We start from the raw sequence: 22,937 nt of genomic DNA on the forward strand, positions 1-22,937 counted from the left end.
TTTTTTTTTCAAAATATTTAAAAAAATTCATTGATAGAAAATAATTAAGAAGAATACGTAGTAATTTTTTAAAATAATGATATACTTAAATAATAAAGTAATTTGTTCTCATCTTGTACTTCATTGTAATAGTCATTGATCCAAATTATAAGACCCCAATTTTTAAATATCTTTAAGTATGTGCACATTTAAAAGATCCTCACAAAAAAATATTTATAAGCAAAATTGATCATGACAAAAGACTCCATTTTTTAAGATTTAAAAATCCAATAAAAATATTAATTTAAAATATATATGATCTAAACATAGCACGTACAAAATAATAAGTAATAAATAAATCTCATCAACAAACTTTCATAAAATTAAAATATAATTCTTAAATATATATTTAAATTTTGTACTTTACGAAAAAGAATTGTTAAAAAATCTTGTAATTATGAAATTAAAAATTTCTACCTGTTAAATTGAATCTCCTCAACAAATTACCCTAATATTGATCTATAAAGCAACTTAACAACCGTTATTCTTATTCTTATAATTGCATTGTTTCGACTTAACAACAATTATAGGGAAATGTTAACCGTACTCACATTCCCTATAGGACGAGAGTGTTTTAAAATGGATCTGCATGATAAATCCAAACCCTTTCTAACCCATAATGAAAGAGTGTTGTTTCCTTGCTTCAATATCTTCCCATCAATGAGTATTCAATCATAGCAGAAGCTAGAAACTTCACATCAAATACAAAGATTCGGGGAAAACCTCATTTTCATCTGGCCACATTTTTCTGAACAAACAATCGCAATTAAGTAACCATTAGAGAGATGATCGAGACTTAAACTTACTCATGGTATATACTGCTTACTGAATTTAATGTCTCCAATCATTTTAAGAGGACAGCTGAACATCTTGACCTCACATTAATTGCTATTAGTTCACCAATTAAATTTCCTGCTCAAGCACTCTTATCCCCTCGCATTCAGACATAACTGAAGGTGCTGCAACCCATTTCATTTCTGTGCTCACATTTGTGTAGTTTTAGCTTGAGATCATGAAAGCCCATCAACACAACTGCAGCAATGGAGGAACGAAGGGGATTGGCGCACAGCCACATGGGGATTGGAGTGCATTTCTTCTCCAAAGGAGATATCTCTTCATATGGTTTGTGATTGCCCTCATTCCTTTTGCAGTTGTTCGTGCATACTTCTGGCATGACCAAGCTGTCTACGAACCCGACACTCCAGTTGATGATTCGTCACATCAAACTGCAAACAACAGATCCAATCCTGCTCCCATATCCTTGGAGCAATATACAAAACCAAACAACAGTGTCAACAGCATTGGAGGAACTTTGAATAAACATAACAGCATTGAAGGCACTAATGGTGATCATAACAGCACTTTCAGCAGTGGAGGTAAGCAAATTGGTTCAATGGCACTATTTTTGCACATTGTGGATCTCATTTGCTTCATTTTTTTGTTGTAGCCTGGGTTTAAATGCGGGTTGCGTTTATGTTTGTGCGTTAGGGAGTGAAATTTGCAGAGCTGGCACCCCGTTAATTTAAGATATGGATACTCACATTCTGTTTGTGTTGAGATATGGATCATGGAAAACTTTATGGTGTTGATATTTTTTTTGACAAGTATTGAACTGTAGTTGCATTTTTCAAGCTCAAATAAGAATGAATTGAAGGTCGGGAATGAGGAAAACTACACGATTTTAATTTAATAAGTTTTAGCATCTCTTATATGGAAAACTTGGCATGTGTTCACTAGTGAATAAATTTTTAAGAGAAGATTTAAAGTAAATTTAATTCTCGTTTTTCTTGTTTTTTTGTTTTTTTTGTTTTTTTCGGTCTGAAAACTTACTGACGGAATTTATGAAATTAGAAGGCAATTTACAAAAATATAGTCTATAAAGATAGCCTGAAATTGATACGCGCATCCAATTATGCCAAAATATGGATTTGGGTGAGCCCGCAGCCATTTATGCTAGATAATGAAAATCTATGTACTTCTCGTGTTAAGATTTCAAAATACCCATTTGGGAATATCAAAAGTATGATACCAAGATCTAGTTAAGACTGACTGATATTGGTAAAATTGGCTTGGTTAAGACTAAGAATAGTTCTCGGTCCCCTTGTGCTTGAGATTTAGGTTTGTCAATGAATCGTTATTTATTGTCTAGAATTGAGTTCAATGATTCTATTATTTAGGAACTGTACTAAAAGGAGTTGTAAATGGAAAGTTGAAAGTGCACCAGTTCCCCAAGGCTATGGAGGAAAGGGAAGGCTGAAACACATGCACATCCATTTCTGGTGCTAGGGCCCATTTAGTGTTTGTAGATGTGGTATGATTTCTGATGCTGTTTGCAGTTTGAGTTCTGTTCAGATGAGGGCTAGAAAATTGCATTTACATTATGTGATGGTGGGTGGAAATTATTCACTGTAATTTGTCTTATTTTCATTTAAAGATTATAGAAAAACATCATATGAACAAATTGCTGCATACTTTCTTTGCCTCCAATAGAACTGTTGTACTAATAACTCTGAGTTTGTTGACTAATGAAAGCCCCATCCTTCCCATTATTAGTTGAAACTCGATCAAATTGGTGAAGGATGTAACATCTGTCAACTCTGAGTGGTAAGTGGAATACATTTTGAATTGTATCAGGAAGCTTTTGCTGTTTGCAAAACATTTCCTACATATATCCAAAAATTAATTTGGAGGTAAGACTTGCAAGTTTGCATTGGAACAGATTATGTTGTGTGGCTCATTTTATGGGATGTTCTTCCTGAAAATTCAGGAAACAACTAATAGATGAACATCCATCATGAATATGCAAGTATTGGTAGGAATTTTTCTTCTGACAGACTTCAGAAAATTCATATCTAATTTTTTAATTCAAACCACAGTCAAAATCCTGATCTATATAAATATCATGTTGTCTTTACTCTTACCTTTAACCTTAACAAAACTTGCACTTTGGTTTAGCCAAGAAAATTAATTAGAACCATACTAGAAAACATCAACTGTCACATGGCAAGTTATGACACATTTGAAGTCTATTTTCCTGAAATAAGTATCATATACACTATTAATTACAAAAAATAGAGTACATTAATGATTGATCCTATTTACACTAGAACCAGAACCAGTATGAATGCATTGACCTTAATCAAAGGGTGTGGAACCAGAGGAGACATATTAATTATCCCTTAAGTTTACGAATCAGCCTTTCTGAAAATTACAAAAGTGCCACAATAGATCAAGAATCAACATTAACAATTAGTATTACCAAATACCGAAGTCCAAGAAGCACAAAATCTATATAGCTTGGTAGTGACAGGTGATTTTGTGCACATGCAGCTGTAACTACACCTAATAATGGGTCATTATTGCCCGACATACATTCTGAGGTTCTTTTGAAATGTCAGCCAGTTCCTGTCTGCTCTGCCATCCATCTGCATTATTAGCTGCAACTTCCTTTGCAGAGTTGTTACACTGAGGAGATATTTCCAGGTTAAGGCAAGGAAATTTATCATTCCACATTTTAGGAGCCTTAGTCTCCGTTTTGAGATAAGCATTGGACAATGCTGTAACAATTTCTTTACAAAGTCTTAAGAATTTCTTTGATTTGATGGAAAACATGTTTCTCAATAAACACCCTGGGGTCTCAGGAAATTAGAGTTACTGAATTCGAGCCAGGCAACTTCTAGACTATATTCACTTTGTCAATGCAGCAGGGATTCCAGAATTTATAATTATAAGCCTTTCTGCTTATTAGCTTCTCAGCCTTTCTGCCTATATGCCTCTCATTCTTCTTTCAGGTAAGTTAGGCTGAAAGGTGTTCACTCATTACTCCTAGGAGAGATTTTGAGTTGAGGAAAGCTCAATATGTATTCCACTTTGATTTGTGTACTTCTCATTGCAATGGCATTTACACATTTGAGCTTTGCATTTCAAATGTATTCCAAAACTTATTCTCTTTCCAGATACTGCAATACATCATTCTGCTATTACCGTTATATTTGGCAAAAGTTGTCTTGACATTTCTTGTCTTGATTTTCAGATAGACAATGAAGCATGGGGATTTTTATAGTATGTCATTGCCACTATTTATATACAACTTTGCCTATACAACGAGAATGCCATCTGTTAGCAGTATGCATAATAAGGGCATTATGGTCATTTTGTTATCATGTTAGGATGTAATGCAAGTATGCCTAGGACTTGACTCTTCTTTGTGAACATGATAGGATATACCAAAGATGGATTTTGCATAATAGATCTGATTATTAAGGGCTGGACATTACAATTTGAATTTACTGGCAGACAATCGAAGGAAAAGTGAATTTTCTTTCTAATGACAGCAGTGCGTATCTTGTACAGTGTAAATTGGCCCTGTGTTATATATGCATTGATTTAAGGATTCAAGGGCTCTCTGCATGGTGCAGCAGAAAGGTTTGCCAATGGTGGTCAGTATTGTAGAGCATTTGTCTTTTCATTCCATTTTCTTGAGTTTAAAGATTAAGGTTAGTGTTTACAAAGCCAGTGTTCAGTATTGTAGAGCATTTGTGTTTTCATTCCATTTTCTTGAGTTTAAAGATTAAGGCTAGTGTTTACAAAGCCTAACCACTGGGATAATCCCAATTTGATAGATCAAAGCTTCTAGGTGAATATATGGACTCCCAGAAACAAGCCAGGGCTTTGTTTCTGTCACATACCAACAACTCCAAGGCTTTACTATATTCACTTCACAATGCCTTTTCAGTAAATGAGACAACTATCTGATTCGTTTTGATGTTAAAGTTATCCCATATTTTTCAAGTATGAAAATGCAACCATTTAGATGTCCTCTGTTTGGAAATTACATAATTTGTTTGCTTTCGTGGTTAGCACCTTGTTGTCAGCACTGCAATTCACTTCCAAATCAAGAACTGTAGATCAAACGATAAAATATTATAAAGGTTTTTGTTGTTATGTGGTTTGGAAAAATCTTGTTTCTTGAATTTTGAAGATTTACATGCATTTTTTTTACAAGAGTGATTGGGATGTGTCTTACCTTTAGAGGAAAGCAGTTGGGTAAAGTCAGACCCTCAAAACTAGGGTGCTAAGCAGTCTGATCTCTCACCTCAATTTCTATGAAATAAAATGAGGTTACATATAACTTTGGTGGCTTGAACTTTTGTTATTTTTCTAAAGCATGATTCGGATGCTATTATCTTGCGTGACCTTTTCTCTATTTCCTGAATCAACAGTGTGGTTTCAAAATATTTTGAGTTTCTACAGGGACATTACATTCATATTCCACATTTTGTTTGCACAATGTTGCAAATTCTACTTCGTACAAAGTGGTGCTGCAATTGATGACAAAATTGCTGTCACCACATATTGGCAATTCCACCAAACTTGATTTTTTACTTCATTTTGGATCTTGCACCCTTGTTTCAAGTATTCTCCAAGATGCTTTGGATCACCTTGGATGCTCCTTTGACAAGGACATAACACTTTCTATTATAAACCACACTAGTCTTTAGCAAATCCCATGGCTCTAAGAGTCACTTCAACAACTTTCTTAACTGGACTAGATGTTGGACACAATGGATCACTGTGAGGGGGGTGAATCAATGATTTAAACATTTCTTTCCTAATCAGGGATATACCAGTACAATATAAAACAAACAGAGTGTTGACCGGTAAACCAAACAATGCAAACTGAGTGTGTTAAAGGATTTGCTATAAAATCAATATAACACATACACAAGAATGCATCACATAACACCAAATATACGAGGAAAACCCAATGTGGGAAAAACATCGGTGAGAATAGCTGCTAGAGATCTTCTGCTCCAATCCAGCCTCACAATGAAAATGATTTGATTACAATTTTAGGGCACCAACCCAAGGAGCACCAACCCCTGATTTATGAGCACCGACTCAAAGGAGCACCGACCCCTAATCAGTTTATAGGCTACAACCTAAAGGAGCTACAACCCCTGCACTAAGCACCTACTTAGTGAAGAAAATATGAAGATTCACATACACAAATAAATTCCCTGTTGCAAATGAAGTTTTGCAACCCTTCAATACTCTGCACTATCCGTTTCAATCTTACTGGTCTATGAAAACTCCACACACCTTGCAACAATGCCTTTCTGCAGATTCTTACTCTGCTAAAACTTCTCTCCCTCTGACTGTTGGATTCAATTCACACTTGACCACACTTTGCCAGGTTTTGCCTCTGTCGGTTTTGACACCTCTGTGTTCTTCACTTACTCTGTCGGTTTGTCCTTTACATTGTTTTTCTCTTTCCTTCTCACTGGTACACAAACACTTCAGATTTTTCTTAATTTTCACTCAAACAGACTTTGCCCACACACTTCCATTCTCCAGCATCATCTCATATCAGTCTTAGGTCGACATTTTTAAACTTGAGGCTTCCCGCGAAAAACTAATTCAAACTTAGGACGGTTAGGGTTTCCCTTCTATCAAATCTGTATCCAATTTGATGCGATCTACCTTGGATCGCTCACCTGCTTTGAAGGGATAAATCATCACACGTTTTTCATTTGTCCAAAGCATGTTTGCCAAAAGTAGCAAACCTAACCTTGTTTTCTGGCCTTGAAATCTGTCGACGCATTTATGATCCAACTGTTTCTTTCTCGAGGTCAATCTACAATTGTATTTCATGCTTCAAACACAATCCCTCAGTTGTCTGATCATTCTCTGTCGTTCATTCTTCCTCGAGCCGCATCAGTCTGTTATCAACCCGTGATTTGCGGTTTTATCATTTAATGACCACCTACTACACAGACAACCATGTCGATGAACATTTCACCGACCTTTGCATGTTTTCCACTTTAGCTCCTCGGGGCACACATCAACATACATTCAACACACCGACATAGGGTCGGTTCAAACTTGAACATCCGGCAAGTCCTTCTACCGGTACAAACCCTTACCGGTATGTCCAACATACTAAACAATCACTCTTACCGGCAACATATCCTCCTGACAATTCATCTTGCCTTCCGATATGTCTTCATGCCATTCTTTTTGTTCTACTCACCAGGTGTTGTTATGATTCATATAACATTCCGTCTCTTCATCATAGACAAACAGCCAGCCTTCATACCGGTTTATGCCTTACCGGTTATCACTCAAGCGTGCCAACACACTCCTGCATCTCACCTCATACCGGTGATATCATCCGTCAACTCATAACATACTTCTCTTCCACCGTTCCTGTCTTCTTTATGCCAGTTCAATCTTCTTCATACCGGCTGACACACTCTACCGATAACCTGCAATACCGGTTGACATCAATGACAACACAATGCCAACACTAGATCTCTAAGAAACTAATGTATCAACACATTAGGTCTGAATTTCAAATCATGCCTCCCTTTTAGGAGACTTATAGTTCTCAAAATCTTAGGGACTTAGCAAATGTGGGAACTTCTTCTTCACATCATCTTTCGGATATCATTTCGCTTTTCTTAGAACTTGACTTTTCAACTCTACCTACCATTTCTCCAGCTCACCTCTTCTTGTTCTTCTCACCTTATTTTCTAGAACCATGTCACCTTCTAGCTCCTCTTGTCCACTTGGAGCCAAATCATCCATTGAAGGCAACACAAGATCTTCTTCTTCATCAAACATAGAAGGTGCAAGCAATTGAAGCTTGCTTATGGTGATTATTGAGTACATCTTCATGTTAGGAGGAAGGTCTAACTGAACAATTTTCTCTCCCACTTGCTCAACAATTTGAATAAGAACACAACTAGTTGGTTTTAGCTTCATTATTGGTCCTTGAAATATCTAGTTCTCCAAGTACACCCAAACCTTGTCACCAACTTGGTACTTGTGTTGCAAGTTGATCATGCCATCACTTGTACTTGGCATGAGATTCCTTGAGCCGTTCTTGTAGATGGAGGTGTATTTACTCCACCCTATTTGTTAATTTTTCAGCCTATTGCACCTTTGAATCACTTTTCTGTGTATTTTACCTCACCATATCTATGAATTTCTCAGCCTCTTGCACCTTTGAATCACTTTTTTCAAACCCTTCATTGGATTGTCCAAAACAAATATGAAATACTCTACTGGGTAGATACCTGAAACATACCTCAAATGGAGACAGTTTTGTAAATGAGTGAACTGCCCTGTTATAGGAGTGTTGAATGTATGCGAGTTCTCATCCTGGCCTTTTGGAAACCTCTGATTGTACCCACATAGCAGCTGGATTAAAGTCCCATTCACCACTTCCATTTGAGGATGGAAGACGGTTGACCATTTCAACCTTGGATCGAGCTACCCCCTTAATAAATATTCACCAAAACTTGCCTAAGAAATGAACATCCTTATTTGAGATGATGCTCTTTACAATTCCAAAGTGCATCCCTGCATGCTTGAAGAAAAGATCTGCTGCATCACGTCCATTTGAGTCTTCTTCCAAACAATCAGCAAACACATCTTAATAATCCAGTCCACCACAGAAAAAAGATAGTCATGATCATGTTTTGACACTGGAAGACTGCCTGCAAAATCCATGGAGATGCTCATCCACGGTCTTTTAAGTGTGGGCAAGGGTTGGTACAGCCCAAGTTTCCTATTACTTGGCTTGCCTATACTATATAACTTGCAGCCCCTTATAAACTTTGACACATCTGCTCTAATGCATGGCCACCATACATACTGCTGAAGGTTGGCCAACATCTTTGTCACTCCAAAATGCCCTGCAACTTGTGAACTATGAGTTTTACTCACAAACAGCAACCTTCTCTCATTAGGTACACACAACTTTCTTGTTTTGAAACAGAAACCATCCTTGTGGTAGTAGTCTAAGTTTGGCTCAAAATTGGCCATCTTACTCCTTTTGAAAGTCTAGGTTTGGCTCAAAATCAGCCGTCTTACCCCTTTTGATTTGTTGGTACTTCTTGCTGAAATCTTCATATCATGTGCATAATTTTCAACATAAACTTCATTTGCAAATATGGTTCCAACAATGAAAGTGTACTTGGTGCTGAGAGAAGAGGTGGTGAAGAGCATATCAGCCACCTTATTTGTCACATTGTGCTTATTCCTTATCACAAGATGAAATTGTTGCAAAAATCCCATCAACTTGTGATGAGATTGTTAGAGCTTTGTTTGTGCTTGCAAATATTGCAATGGTTGATGATCCGAACCATTATTTCCTTGCCCATGAGGTAAGATTTTCACTTTTTTACTATTGAGACTAAAGCTTACAACTTTGTCTTTTGTACTTTAGTTTAGGGGAGTAGTTTTGAACGATTCAGAATGATAAGCATACCAGTCTTCTCCCATGGTGTTGTCACTAGCATCAGTCTCAACCTCAAATGGTAGCTGGAGATTAGGCAAAGCAAGCATGGGTGCATGACTGATTTTGTTCTTGAGATCAAATATACACTATGTCTTGTACCCCAATGAAAGCTTTTTGCAGCCCCTGTGATGGCATGCAATGGAGCAGTGCTGTATTGAGAAAGACTTGACAAATTTCTTAGGGTATTGAATTGCCCCAACAAAGTTTCTAGTCTTCATTATGGACATGGACTTTGGCCAATTCATTATGGCCTCAGTCTTCAAGGGATGAATTCTTATCTCACCATTGCTTGTCATGTGTCCAACGTACAAAATTGAGGTCTTTGTAAAGTAAAACACACTTCTATTAATTCAACACAAATTTGTTAGATTCAAGAATTGTAACACTTTCTTGAGATGGGAAACATGCTCTTCATATTTCTTTCTAAAATCCAAGATATCATCTAAGTAAACAAAAACAAGAATCTTTTAGGGGTCTTAATACCTCATTCATCAACTGTATTAAAGTTGTTGGAGCATTGCACAATCCAAAGGATGGAATGAGGCACTCTTAGACACCTTGGGTCTTGCACACTGTTTTCCATACATCTTTGTTGATATGGACTTGATGATACCCTGATTTTAAATCCGGTAAAGTATGTTGTGTATTGAAGTTGATCGAGCAAATCATCTATACAGGGCAGCAGATACCTAGTTTTGATGCTAATATTGTTCAGAGCCTAGTAATCAACACACATATGTGATTTTCCATCTTTCTTCGGTGCTATCACAATTGGAGAACCAGAAGGTGATGTGCTTGGCATTATCACACCTCTTTCTATGAATGCCTTCGGTTGCAACTTGACTTAATTAGCCTCAATTACACTTTGATGGTACAGCTCTATGTTTGACAAAATGCAATCAGGCAACAATTGGATTTCAGGCTCTATGGCATGCCGAGGGGGCAGACCTTTAGGCTCCAAGAACAACTCTGAAAATTGCCCGACAATCTCACCTATTTCTCACTGTTCTTGAAGAGTGTGCAGCCCATGTAGTTTCTTAATCTCAGTCCCATCTTTCTCTCCCTTTCCTCTTAGCAACAAGAGAGCAAATTTCTCACTTGCATTGATAAGCCTGTTGGCTTGAGATGCACAAATCATAGAGATTTTTTAATTTCCCATGTATGAGCTTAAGGTGTAATCTTCACTATTCAAATGAGTCTATACTGATTTCTTGTCTTAAAATAGATGGCATCATGCACATATAGGTAGGGACTCTCAAAAATGACTACACACACATCTCGTGGGATCACATCTACGAGTACATCATCCTTAAGCTCAGAATTTATGTGAAAGTGCAGGTTGCATTACTTCTTGACTTGATTTAGCCAACCAAGTGAATATGGTTGAAGATGATCCATGGTTGGAAATCCAAGTTCCTCAACAAGATTTTGGGAAGTAAGATTTGCCTGCAAACATGTGGCAAAAAGTGCATCTACATTCTTGTTCTTGGATTTTGATTTGGAACACATATTTGTGAGTTCTGCCTTTTTGGAACTTTTTCATCATACATGCCCCCTTAGGAACTGTGGCACTAGACAACTTCTCATTATTGCAAAGCACAATCTTTTTCATTGCCATTGCTCAAATAGGTGGTTTGTTTGTGTCTCTTCTTCTTCCATGATGGTGCTTAGTTGGGATGTAGTTTCCAACATCTATCATCCATATGTTTGTCCTTCTTGCAATGAGAACAATGGAATTGTCCATTACCCCTGTCCTTATCCTTTGTTTGGCTGTGGTATTTACGTTTTTCTTGTTTTTGTCAGCACCATGCCGTTACCCCTTATCTTACTGTTTTTTCTTAAAGGAAGAGTTCTTCTTCTTGTCTAGCTCAAGATAGTATGCTTGGGCACGTGCTTGATCAATGTCCTGGGGCTTTGCCATCAGAACAGGTTGCACCTGGTGTCCAAACAACCCAACTATATAGTTCATCAAGACTTCTCTGTCCAAAGCATTATTCACTACTTGCTCCACTCTTTTTTCGGAATTTGCTAGTATACTCCTGAGCACTTTGTCCTTGTTTTTCCTGGAAATAGTGTCATTGCATCACCCTTTCTTCCTCTTGACAAACAGGGTAGAATTGCGTCTTCAACAACAGTTGAAGTCTTCTCACTTCAAAATAAGTGGCACTTAACAAAATTTGAAGGAATGGGCATAGCTTTTATACCACATCATCCTGTGCCCAAAAAGCTTGAGTCCTGCAAATGCAATTTGCTGATGTGGAGTCAATTCATTGAGGCTAAGGTAGGCTTCTATTTGAGAAATCCATTGATAACTTCTCTTAACACTTACCTCTCCATCTTAAAGCTGAATGCTTAGGCTTCCCTTTGAGGAGGCTTCCGTGAGATGTTCCTCCTTGATCATACTAAGTTTTCTTAGGTTCTCTTTCTTCTTCATGAGTTTGGGAGGTACCCAGCTTCTTAGTCATTGCTAGGTGGATGCTTTGCAACCTATCAGCCTTACCTTCTATGCTGGATATTCTGGTAACGTCATAATCCAACTTCTTAATCTGAGCCTCTTCATCATCTCCTTTCCTTGTTATCAACCAAGTTGTCCTTGCCCACTCTCTAGTTACAATTTCAGGCTCAAAAGGGACTAAGTTATTGTTGAGACATGGACCAGCTAGGACTCGAACCTAGGACCTTCCATACGCTGCTGAAGTGCTCTACCACTGAGCTACTGGCCCCTCTTGGACCAGTCCATCGTCGGTCTGGGTGTGGCTTATTTCCAACACCAACACCCCCCCTTAAGCCACACCTCTCGTGTGCTTGGGGCTCCTACCCTGGACCTGGCTCTGATACCATGTTGAGACATGGGCCAGCTAGGAGTCGAACCTAGGACCTTCCATATGCTGCTGGAGTGCTCTACCACTGAGCTACTGGCCCCTCTTGGACCAGTCCATCGTCGGTCCGGGTGTGGCTTATTTCCAACACCAACAGTTATCACCTCTACTCGGTCTTGAGGAAGGCATAACCTTTCAAATACTTCAAGGATGCTCACAACAAAGTGCTGATGCCATCTAATTCGTAAAACTCTAGAAATGCTCTCTTAAAAATCATTACCTAGGGAATGCCTTAGTTCTCAACCCTTATAAAACCTTGAAACACTATAAGTCACCCCAAAATGGATGTGGTTACAGTCAACACACTCATTCTTTATGAAAACTTAATGGAAAAAGAATAAAACAGTTATGCTATCAAGCAAAACACACACACACAAAGACTGAGATAATGCACTTAGAGAAACCCTAAAGAGGTGAAAACTCCAGCAAGAGAGCATCTTGCTCCTTAACATTCCAAGTACGTATTTTTTACAATGCCTTTAGAGCTATTAGGAGTCTTGACAATGTCACAAAGTTGCTCCTCACATTTGCAATGTGCCTCTGCAACTAAAAACCTTTGTTCTTACACTTCCAATCACAAAATGAATTTGAGAATAAAGGAAACAATGAGAGTCAACCCTTCAAACATTTTCTTCAAACATGGCACCAAAATAGAAGACAAGGATCAAAAGAGTTGATTCAAATGACAAAATCCTTCATATTCCACAATCTATCTGCACAATGACAAAAATTCTGCTTCTGACAGCATTGAAAATGTTTTCTCAGCAGTTGTGGCAAAAGTGCCACCTACACAAGCTGGCATTTTCACCAAACTTGATTTTCTATTTCATTTTGAAGCCTACATACACCCTTTTTTCAATTATTCTTTAAGATGCTCTGGATCACCTTGGATTCTTTTTTGACAAGAACACAGTTCTTTCTGCTCCACGCCACATTGATCTATGGGAAATTCCTATTTCCAAGTCACTTTGGCTACTTTCTCAACTGAAGTGGATCTCCATGACGTTGATTGTCCACATGCTAACATTTGTTTAACATAATTGTAAAATTTTAGACATTAATTGACTATAATAATTAAGAAGTTATGCTTAATGTCAGCATAAGTTTTAAAAATGTTGCTTGATGTTGATCTTTCCTGTAGCCAGTTTAAGTTTTTCAAAATTGATGTTAGTAATTTCCACAATCCATTCAAACTGTCAATGTATGCTTCTGGATTTGATTGTGTGAATATTTTTGCATCAATGTTTCGGATCGCACTCCGTGATCCATCATCAGGATGAAAGAGAGTGTAAGGAGAAAAATGGATCACGGAGTGTGATCCGAAACATTGATGCAAAAATATTCACACAATCAAATCCAGAAGCATACATTGACAGTTTTTCAAAATCGTTAAGACCAACTTGACAGGCAGTATTTCCCAGTTTGGCCAAAAAGGCTTCACCAAAACATGAATAAAGGAGTTGAAATACTTAAAAATATAATTATTAGTTGGGATTAAGTTCTTAAAAAAATCCTATGCAGACACTTTAGAAACTGCTACAAATATGGTATTGTAAAATGGGAGAGGGAAATAGGGCATGGAGAGAACTTTAGATGGTTCTGGGGAAAGCCCACAGCAGTCACGTATTCTGTAGTTGTGCTATTAAATTTCTTTATGATATGAAAGCCGACAGATTTTCTCCCACGATCAGTGGATATCATTTAGACAAGTATTCAAATTTACACAAGAAGGAAATGCTATGCTTTTTTAAAGTCTTGTTTAAATTTTTTCTTCAAAATTGGGCACAGCAATGGAATGTCCCTTACTAAGTTTTGGCCTGTTTTAACCATAATTAATCCATCTCAACATATTTATGACTTAAACTTTAAGTTGATTAGGAGACAAAACTATCTTGACATGAATCCAATCAGTGATAACATAATCTTCTTTCTAATATTGAATTGATAATCTAATCTGATTTATAATCTCAGCCTTACTTGTTCATGCGAATTTCTATTTCTATATATGTATATGTATATGTGTATGTATATAATCTTATTTATATTACATCATAAATATATATATAAATATACTATCCTTATTCTGATTTGAACATGTAAATAAACAAATAAATAAATTATATTATATTATAAATCATTTATATATTTATTAGTTACCTATTTATTAATTACTTATTATATGATTTATTATATATTACTTCAGAGTAGTTTCCAGAAAATTATTATAATAATTATATTATTGTTAATATTTATATAATTATTAAAATTCTGCATAAGAACACTATCGTGCTTCCCCCTTTCAATCTGCTCTTCATTCCCCCCTTTCAATTTGCTCAATCCATCTCCAAAATAATTTCAGAATTACTCCTCTATATCCTCCTTTTTCTTTCTCCCAATGCTGCAACCATTCTTAATATCTTCCTTCTTCCGTTGAAAAGGCACCTTCCCTACGAAATGGAGCTCCTTACAAAGTATGTATCTTTACCAAGAGAAGCGTCCTTTTGTCATAGACTTAATCACTGCCATGTATACTTGAATATAATAATACTCCAGACCAATCGCACCATTTAGTTTGTTCACAAATTCCTTGGCATTAAGTCTTTCTTGATAGTAATCGCTTCATTATTTTGCTTGCTTTATTTCCTTAACAATAATCCCTGCCATCAAATATTTATATGTAAATAAAACTGGAAGTTTACTAATAATGATAACAGTAAATTATGTAACAGTAATAGAATTCACTTTATAAACCAGTATTATAATGGAATAACAATCCAAGATTAAAAAAATCAGATAGAACTTTAATACATATACATTCTTGCTATTCCTTTCAGTAATTAAGGAGAGGTGATGGACTTGTTTCCAAGAGGGGCAGACTAAATCCAGTCAATAGGTTGTTTCCCAAGATAGGGTAAGGGCTTGGATCTGTAAACTTTGAGGGAAACCTATTGAGATTGGTATCTAAGCACTTTGGTAACATAGACAACCTCTTCTTCCTTAGAACTGAAGTAGTAACAAAGGGTGACACTTTGCATTAAGAATTATAGATGATGAAATTAATTACCTAGTATGATAGCATTAATTATCTAGTAGGGTAGATGAACAATTTACTTATTAAATTGATAAATTAATTAATTGAGCTGTGGAATGACACTGATTTGATTCATGTTAAGATAGATTTGTCTCTTACTCAAGTTAGTTCTAAGTTAAAGAGTATAGAAATAGATTAATTATGGTTAAAACCAGCCAAAACCTAATAGGGGACATCACAAGCAACCACAACTCAATAGGCCTATGTGTTAAGTATGGCTGGCCAATCGGGTTTTCTCTTTCTGTTACAGGATAGTATGTAGGTGAATTTTTTTTTAATGTAGGAAGTTTGTCCCTTGAAAGTATAATTTCAAGTGGTAAGTTTCCTAGCTTTAATAAGATGAGGCTCTCCATATAATTCTAATGCTAAACTGATGCAATTCCAATGTTTTTTGGTGTACGATTAGAATCATTTATTCATAATAAGAAAATTAGTCACTAATTTAATTTTTCCATATACTATGACACATCATTATGGGAATGCAACTCTATTAACAAATTCAGGTAGCAAGTCTAGAATTATAGCCTCTATGGAATTGGACACTTTAGCATTTATATCTGCTTGTTTCCACTTCCAGTGTATATATGAACTACTGTGGTTCTGTAGCTACCTGATTGAATGAGTGAATTGTCAATGCAAAAAAAGATTCACAATTATCGGTCTTATTTCTTTTGGATCTCCTTCTTGTAGCAGATGGTGAATGTGATCTATCAAATGGGAAGTGGATCCCAGATCCTTCAGGCCCCTTCTATACAAATGAAACTTGCCGGGCTATTCAAGAACATCAAAACTGTATGAAACATGGACGCCCAGATACTGATTATCTACATTGGAGATGGAGACCTGATAGTTGTGAGCTTCCACAATTCAATGCAGCTGGCTTCCTTAATCTTGTGCGTGGTAAAATCTTGGCTTTCATTGGAGATTCCATTGGGCGCAACCATATGCAATCCCTTGTCTGCCTTTTATCTCAGGTTGGACAAACACTTTAAACTAATAACTGCCACATATTCCTCAGTTTATGGGGAAAAATTATGTACCTGTTGTGAATTTATAATTTGCGTCCCATTGTTATTCTAATCAGAAGGAAAGTTTTACATTATAATTCATAAGATAGTTACAAAATTAACTACTATTAATTTGTCTAATGTACCAGAGGGCACTAGGTCTGCCGACTTTATTGCATGACCCCAAGACATGATATATTTAGCATGTTATGCTTAAGTCTCTTTAAATTTTAAGATACAAAATCTTTAATATCTGAACAATGTTTCTTAGATCTACAAAGTTTTACGCTGATTTTTATAGCAAAAAGCTTCAGCCCATTAGACAGATATTAGTATTGTAGTCCAGATTACAAACCGTTATTTTCACATATATCAAACTATGTTTCATTTGTCTGATACAAAAGTGGCTACAAAGAAAACTACTGTGTTCCATTTTTGGCATGTTATCGCATACTAAGCATCTGAAAAAGTGTCTTCATTTAGGGCCTAAAACATTGACCCTGGAAATACAAATTATATAAAAATACAACCATTTTCTAGGCCTGCTCATCTAGCTCCTTTTGGTTGTGAAGCAACTTTTGAATCTGCTTCAATACGGTTTTTGAAGTCATCCTCATTGGTGCTATGATTGTTGCTAGATTAAATAACTGCAACATTTTATTAAGTGTTTTATAGGTGCATCTATGTCGAGGATAAACTTTATTTTACCTTTTGGTTTCTGTTTTTTATGGCTGAATAACTGGAAGTTATTTTTGCATCATGAAGAACCACTGATTTTACTTCCTAAATAACTGTTGAAACTATCCTTTTGTTGGCCCATATAAAAATGCTATTGGTGACTTGGTTTTTGGCTGGACAAGTATTTTGTGCATGTATTTTGGAATCCTGATGCTGGATGATTTTATCGGGGTCTGCTTTGAACATTATTAATTATTCAGGATTCCGTCATGAGTTATTCTAGGCTGGGGATGTACTCAGGAAAATTTCTTATATACATGCACACAGGATTCATAGAAGGTTGTCTATCATCTTAAAATGCATTTATTGGCTAAACTTCTAACTTTTATCTATCCTGCAATAATCATTCTGTTTTCTGATCTTCAATTCTATAAGTCCTAAGATGTTTTGTTGTCTTATACTTGACTTCATTCATTGGAAATGTGTAAACAGTGAAGATACATACATGCAGCCTTTGTGAGCTTTGTAGATACCTTAAGATTATGTTTATGCGGCCTTTATGGGTTTTGTAGAAGTTCATTAGATTCCATTTGTCCTCCAGTCTTCCTCAATGATTTAGTGATAGCTATCTCAAGAATGCGTAAATGGTAGCTCTCAAAAAAATGTTAGTGGCAGATTAGCATCACTGCAACATATTTCCCTTAGTGTGCTTCAAAAAGGAATCATGATCTGTAATTGACTTGAATATTCTAATGTGCAATTCTTCAACATGGATTTAAATTTACTTGTGTTTATCTACTGCTTCCACTCAATTTCTTCTCTCCATGAAGATTTAGGGCCTCTTTATGCCTGGCCTTGCCCTTCTAAGAAAACAATTTGAAGCTTTTTACACCTTTGCACAAGTAGTACTTGTTGACCCTTGAGTAGTATGCGACTTTCTAGTAAGCACAAGTAGCTGTTGCCAAACATAACACCACACACATCCATAGGCACAACACCCAACAGCACTTCATCAACAAAGATTTGATTAAACAACAGACTTTACTCCATGTTGCCAACTAATTGACAAATCAGCACCATTTCTGATCCAAGCCAAAGCATAAGGCTTGGGGTGTTCATAAGTTTCTAGACCATGTTTTCCAACCAATTCTTCAGATATAATGTTAGCTTGTGAACAATAATATCCACTTTAACATCCATAACATGAATTTTGATGTTAAACAATTCATGTGTAAAATGATCAAACTTCTTGGTAGAGCAAGCAATTTTAGAAACAACTTATAAACTACAATCACCCATACTAGCAACTGCAGGCATAATGGTCTTTTACCCTTTCTACCATTCCAGAATGGGCACTTTTCTAAATGTAGCTTCCAAGAAGTTGAATATGTATGACCTTTGACATCACAATAGTCACAAATTCACAATAACTAGTAGGATTTGCCTTTGTGCTTCTCGCACTTGATTTCTTTGTCTTGGCAATTCATCCTCTTATCTTTGAGGATGATGGAGCACTATGAACATGTGAATATGCTTTTTCAACATCCATACATTTATTCCCCTCATGAAATTTTGGGTTAAATTGTTTCCTAAATAATTTTTTTAATTTGACCCCAAGATTTAACAGGAACTTGCTCTCGTAAAGACATAGAATACAAGAGACCTTCAAACCAACTCAAAGCATACATTTTTTCTTCCAAACCAAGAGGATTCTTATGTACCTCCAATTTTTGCAAACCAATGCTTCAGCCTTTCTACATCACTTGCATTGGCTATAAATTTAGGTAATTTTGGCAGGCTTTTTTCACCATATAAATTTTCCTCTACTTCAGAGTGGACAGTTCCCTTGCCCTTGCCATTTGCTTTACATTGAGATAATCTTGGCAGGTCTAATTCACTATAGAAATTTTCCTCTGCTTCAGAGTGGGCAGTTCCCTTGCCCTTGGCATCCTCCAATGAGTATAACTTCTCCACAAGAGCGTCTATTAGGTTCTCTGTAGTCTCCACTGGTTGATATATGCTTGCAACTCCAGTTTCTACCTTCAGGAACCTTGTTTTCTTGATCAAGGTGTTCTGCTTCTCTCAGCATGCCTTTTCATTCTCTTTTCCAATTTCAGGACTCACTGCTCTTTGATAAGGCAACCGGCTTCTCCACTTCTTGTTATGGTGTACCTGCGAATTCACTCACAACTCCACAAGGAAAGAACTATTCTCATACCCACTTGACCTGCTAATTGAGATGTTTATACCATACACTAGTCTCTAAATTACAGATTTGAGAACTGGAAACTTGCAAATGTAATTAAGAACAAGACAATCACCACAAAATGAAGACAAATGATTTAACTCGGAGAAACCCATGTGTTGTGAAACTCTAGCAATTCATTACCCAAAATTACTCACTTAAACTCTTTAAATTAAAAGCAATTACAATCTTGGGCCATTTCGGTGCACAACCAACCTGTAAAATCAGCCTCTAAGATTGCTAGCAACAGCTCTTACAGTTTTGGTTAGCCTACATAATCAATTGCACATATGAATTTATTTTTCAATATATTATAGCAACCTAGATCACTAACCATTCTCTAAAATTGATGTTATTTTCATTTGCAATAGAATATGTATACTTCACAAGCCTATATAAATTATAGTGATCAATTATGAAATATGGTGCTCACCATGAACGCCCACATGGTTTTGAATGCCTTAAATATGGTCATAGTGGTAGGTGCTCTACCCCTCAAACTTTGTAATGTCCCCATTTTTGGGCAAGAAATAATTAATTAATTATTTTTTGCCCGAAAATGGGGACATTACAAACTTGTCCTGAACTGTGACAAGGAACATGCTAGGGACGATGCCCCTTGACCCCAATGGGATCTCTGCCTCGTAGACCCTGAGTCATCACTATCCCTATGTTGTCCCCGAATGTGCTCCCCATATTTTGAAACTTCGTGGAACTATGCCATTTATTGATTTGAGGATCGTATGATGTATGCAATATTTGAATGATGACAAATTGATGATCAAAATAGAGTTACATGTTTTCTAAATGCATTAGTTTCTAATTTTGTGTGTAATTATGTTTTTTTTTTTGGTGGGTTTTCCCAAGTTTTTGCTAAGTCGTAAGTTTGAGTCAAAATTTTGGGTCATGAAGTATGGTTTTAATCTTATTAATTTTGTTTTGAAAAAATAGTAAAAGAACATATAGGAAGGAAATGTTATAGTAATAAAATTAGTACCATTCAATGGTGCAAACAATCTTGTTCAGCTCTAGTTTTTGATACAATCCATCTTAATGCACTTACAAACACTATGAATACAACTATGAACAAATACAACAAATGGTACAAAGAATTCAACAATTATATCTATCACCAAAACAAGGGCACATTTTCTAGTTGCAACTAATTGAACAATACCAATCATGTTTGCTTCAAATAGATGAAGGGCATGTGAAGTTACAATTGATTTTCACTTTGAGTGAGGGCACATGAAATACCAATCATGGGGGTTTGAAAGGGCATTGGAAAAAACTGCGGGTAAGTTTTTCACAAAAAAATGAGTTTTTCCTACAATTGTAGTGAATTTGCAAATTTGTGGGAAATATCTGCCACAAGTTTTAGGTACTACTCAATCTCAAGTAATTGAGTGAGTTACTTACAAGTCAATGCGAGCTATTCTTGAGTTTGGCAAGTAGTCACAAAGTTATTGCCTAGCAAGCATGCATTTTGAGGGCTATGTTTCAAGGCTTGAATATTATGAGTTCATCCATGCTGTTTGAGGGATGCTTAAGGCCAAATCAAACTATTATGACAAGTTCATAGTAGCAAAAGAAGTTAAATTGCAAAAGCCATTTTTTGGGTGTCTGTTTTAAATGATTATTTCTTTTGTCATTGCCTCCATGGATAGGCTAATTTTTCATGACAGGTCTTTATTGTTGGTTCTGCTGCAGGTTTCTGCATTATTTGCCCTTTTTCATGTATCTATTTGCTTTATTAAATTAGTTGGGGGAAAACTGTAAATTTTGAAATGCTGTGTAACATTGACACTTAGTTTTAAACAGTGAACCATGAGGATGCGTTTCCCCCTCCAAACCCCCGCGTCTCTAAGACAGGGACGTCTCCGAGACGGGGGACGGGGATGGGGCGTCCCTCGCCGTCCCACCACCGCCACCTTGATGTCCGGTGACACCGGGGACATCCAGATGCCTCCAAGACGTCTTGGGAAGTCCTAGGAGTCTCCTGGCCGTCTCAGGGACGCCTAGGAGTCTCCCATAGCCCCAACTTAGAAATTTGAACCCTAAGCAAAAATGGTGGAAAATTTGCGAAAATGGCATCCTTGTCATCAAGCTAGTCTCATTCTCTTCATCAGATTTATACATGAAATATAACATTTAAGTATAAGAAAGGCTTATACTTCAAATTATATTTCGTGTATATATTGGCAGGATGTTTGAGAGTGGTTTCAAATCTCAGTAATCAGCAATCTCCTATCAGTATTCTTTCGCTCTCTCTATCTCACTCACTTTGTCTCCCTTCAACTCTAGGCCTATCTCTCTACCTGTCACTCTTCCCCTCTAATCCTTCTCTCCACCTCTCTTTATCTCACTCTCTTCTCTTACCCCCAAGATCTAGACCTATCTCTACATCTCTTTCTCTTGCCTAGACCCTTGCCAAGGGTGCTACCCTCAACCTTGTTTTGGTGTTGCCCCCAAACCCCCATCAAACCATAATTTTAAGCAAGTAACAACTAATAAGCCAATGATGAATCATGATCATAAATCATATTTTCAATAGAATAGAAATCTCCAATTTGACAATTTCATTTGTCAAATTTTATTTAGTATTCAAGAAATCTTAGTATTTAGTATTTGCAATTTTGCTATTTTACTAATTTGTCATAGTTCCATTTGAAATATAATTCTTATTCATCTTTTCATAACTAGTTTTTCAAGTACTATATGTATATCAGCACCGTCCCCCCTTGCCCCTCCCCCGCCGTCATCCCCCCACTGTCCCCAAACTTAGGCCCTTTGTTCCCCTGTCCCCGAAACCCATCCCTGTGTCCCCATCCCCAACGGCCGTGGAACACTGGTTTTAAATTGTAGTTTGACATAAATAACCAGTGTACTTGTTGACAATATTTCCCATGTATTTTATCATGTGAATTTCTGTGATAAGGATTTAATCTACTTGTGTATAATAAGCAGTCTCAATAGTCACAGGCTACTGAGAATCAAACAGTTTTGATCTACCGATTACTTCGGGGTTGTGATTTCATCACAATTAATTCCAACTGAAATTGCTGAGTTCACTGTGGTGGACATGTAAACTTGGCATGTAGAACCTTGAATTAAAGGTAGCAGAAATTCCCACGTGAAGCCCTAAATAGTGAAAACAAAGCCACAATCAATGGGAGATTACAAATACCTCTCTGGATGTACATTGCTAAAACACTTGTTTTCTTAATTATATGTTCAATAGAGAAAGTGTGTGTGAATGGGACCCAGTGTTTAGTTTCCTTAATGCTGGGATTTTACAACACAGTAAAATTCCTGAATTTTTTACGAATAAGATGACCCATAGTTTTGTGATTCTCATGAGACAATTAAAAGTTAAATATTCTCAAGACTAACTTCAAACTTTTTGAATTGCCATCCAATGACAAGGACCAACAAACATCCTACTTACTAGAAGAGGAGTTGGGAAGGAAAAGCTTCCCGTTTATTTAAAATGATAATATACCCTGTTCACTATCACATATCTCAATGCACTGGACATGTAAAGTTATGGGATAAATTTGAACCATTCATAATAGTTTTTTCATTTTTTCCTTTTTTCATCCCATTCTTTTGTTTTCTTTTCACACTTTGCTACTTTGACAGCTACTTTTGAATCTTATCCTTAACTACCTTTCTTTTCCCCTCCCTCCTG

General features: G+C 36.5%; 1 protein-coding gene across 2 annotated transcripts in view; it reads left to right on the forward strand.

The window, feature by feature from the left end:
- The first annotated feature begins 605 nt into the window (after positions 1 to 605).
- The window catches only part of LOC131043097 (protein trichome birefringence-like 25), a 38,791-nt gene continuing 16,459 nt past the window's right edge, over positions 606 to 22,937 (forward strand). Inside the window, exons 1-2 of one of the 2 annotated variants that reach the window (XM_057976442.2) lie at positions 606 to 1,415; positions 16,007 to 16,290. In XM_057976442.2, the coding sequence (XP_057832425.1) occupies positions 1,052 to 1,415; positions 16,007 to 16,290 (648 nt within the window). In that variant the 5' untranslated portion in view covers positions 606 to 1,051. The remainder of the gene's footprint in view (positions 1,416 to 16,006; positions 16,291 to 22,937) is intronic. The other variant, XM_057976443.2, reaches the window with a different exon arrangement.

This window comes from Cryptomeria japonica, chromosome 5, assembly GCF_030272615.1.
Source record: "Cryptomeria japonica chromosome 5, Sugi_1.0, whole genome shotgun sequence".
Taxonomy (NCBI): domain Eukaryota; kingdom Viridiplantae; phylum Streptophyta; class Pinopsida; order Cupressales; family Cupressaceae; genus Cryptomeria; species Cryptomeria japonica.